The sequence below is a fragment of the Malus sylvestris genome, chromosome 3 (assembly GCF_916048215.2).
Source record: "Malus sylvestris chromosome 3, drMalSylv7.2, whole genome shotgun sequence".
Lineage (NCBI taxonomy): Eukaryota > Viridiplantae > Streptophyta > Magnoliopsida > Rosales > Rosaceae > Malus > Malus sylvestris.
The window spans coordinates 18592395-18594933 of NC_062262.1; the positions used below are offsets into that span (position 1 = coordinate 18592395).

The window sequence follows — 2539 nt, forward strand, 5'->3', positions numbered from 1 at the left end:
TTTCTTGGCCTTCATGCCGACTTTATATTCTTCATTCTTCAATAATCCCAAGAATATAACAATTACAAGACTGACATATCAATTAGGATGTCCCCATCGTACACCACGTGTCACAACCATCACTCATATCTCGTCGGATGAATAATATCTCTAACTTCCAAGAAAAATTCTAGGATGAATAAATTTTCACACTCGATAATTGAATAGGATCTTATATGAATACTCTCTCTAAGGATCTTGAAAATCACTTAATTGTTTTCGTTCAATTGATCTGAAATTATTTTATATTTTTTATATAAAATTAAACGCAAAATGTAAATAAAAAATAATCTTACAACATACGATGAACGTTTTTGGATTATCTATTTTTTTAGATCATTCTGGTCATCAACCGCCACACGTGTCATGTGGTACAGAAAATGGTACAGAAAATGGTACAGAAAATGATATAAAAATTTGTTCTCTGTCATCCCATCCCTCCAAGAAAACGACATCTCCAATTCCTCTAGGATCAATTCCAAATTCGCACAATGCCACAGAATCATTACCAAATGAAAACGACATGACAGTCCCAAAACGACATCCGTCACGATTCTCTCCGGGAAGCACTCCTCCAAAATCCGGCACCGTGAAATCGGTCCCACATCTCCTTCTCCAACAAATCAGCGCCCTCGGTTTCGGCGTTGCTCTTCTTCTCTCCGTCACCTTCTGTACAGCTGCTCGCTCTCTTCCCGTCGTCGTCGTCGCCACCGCCGCCGAGCCGTCCCTTCTTCTGAACCGCGCACCGTCGTTTCTTTTTCGTGTGGGCCCAGGCCTTCATGCACAGCCCCTTCGGGGCCTTGTACACCGCCAATATAAGCAAATTCATTACACTGCACGGGCAGCAGCAACACACCGCCGCACACTCGGCTGCCGCGCCTCCGGCCACTTCTCCGACTCGCCGCTTCTCTCGGGGCGGCGGCCGAGTCAACTTTGGCGATTGAAAGAGGGGGTCCCGGGCCATCGCGGAGTCAAAATCACGAGTCAAAACAGGGAAGGGAATTTGCTGGAATTAGGGATCAAACTGGATTCTGGGGTGGCGGAGATTGAGATCTTTGTGGATTCATGGGGCTTCATGGGGAAGATCTTTCCCACAAAGCCACAGAATCCCAAACCCAAAACGTGAAGAGAGAGAGAAATGGAGGGGATTGGGGAGCGAAAGTTTCGGGAGAAAAACGGAAGTATATATGATTTGGTTTGGGTTGGACGATAAGAAGAAGAAAACTGGAAGGGCGTGAAACACGTGGCAGCCAGCAGAACCGCTCCACGCGGAAACGATGAGTCAGAGAGAGAGATCGAGACGAAAGAGATGTGACAGATTTTTCTGAGGTTGCATATCATTTACCCTTTTTCTTCTAAAAAAGAAAACTAACGAAAAATTTTAAAAACTTTTAGTTTTAATAAAAAAGATCAAATAAAAATGTAATCAATAATATCAGAAAAATGTAAAAACGTGATTTTTGATTAAAAGTGAACAGTATAAAAAATATTTCGTTAAAACTTCATTTTTTTTAATTACTTTTTGATAGTACATAAAATTAGAGAAAAATTTATGTAAAACTTAATTTGTTATTGAATAATGCTGAGCAGTACAACTATTCACTCAAAACTTGTCACCTCGTGAGTTGTAAGTATTTTTCATTTTTCTTTTATATTCAAATTTATCATAATTAATTTTCATCCTATTTAATATATACCATCAAAATAACCTAAAAGCTCTGTTTTTGTTTCCTTTCTCTCATTTTTCTTCTCAAATTTTACCTGCCGTATGAAAGTGGATATCTCAACTTTAGCTTTTCAAAGCATGCTTCAAGAAAATATCGAGAATCAGGTATTTGTGAGAGGAAATAAGTGTTAACCAAAATTAGGGGAATGATATAACAAATAGATTGCGAAATTCAACTCCATAATCTGGAGTCAGTATGTACGTTTATATTTATAATTTTTTTGGTCAGAAGAAAAATTTTATAAAATAAAATTAAAATTGACAAATTATATAAGGATCAACATACAGCAAGAAGACGCCATTTATGCAAACAAAACATTAATAAAGGTTATTCTCTATAGTAAATTACAAATAGTACATAAAGGTAATAAACATGAAACAGTTTCAACCTAAAAACAGATCCTCCACAAGGACTGAAACAGTAAGGGCTCAAATAGTACATATAGATTTAAGAGTTTACAATTAAAATTTTAATACTTGTAGAATAAGGATTAACGCACAAACTACTGATCATAAATATATTAGGATTACAACTTCTTATCGAGAGAGGATCCGATCCTCTTTCTGAGGATCTTTAGGATCCTTCAATCACATTTGTTCATTGTATATCGTGCGGCCAATTTTTATCATGTATTGTTTATATTCAATTTTAAATAAAAAAAATTTACAATGATTTCTGATCACACAATGTACGATGAACGGATGTAATTAGAGGATCTCTATGATCTTCTCCAGAATCCTCATCCTCCTGGCTTCTTATCGATCATAGATTTG

General features: G+C 37.0%; 1 protein-coding gene across 1 annotated transcript; it reads right to left on the minus strand.

Annotated features, from left to right (window-relative positions):
• Positions 1–244: 244 nt before the first annotated feature.
• LOC126616969 (uncharacterized) lies at positions 245–1225 on the minus strand. Its single transcript, XM_050285068.1, has one exon. The coding sequence runs from the start codon at positions 1001–1003 to the stop codon at positions 587–589; it is 417 nt and encodes a 138-aa protein (XP_050141025.1). The 5' UTR covers positions 1004–1225; the 3' UTR covers positions 245–586.
• Between the last annotated feature and the right edge of the window lie 1314 nt (positions 1226–2539).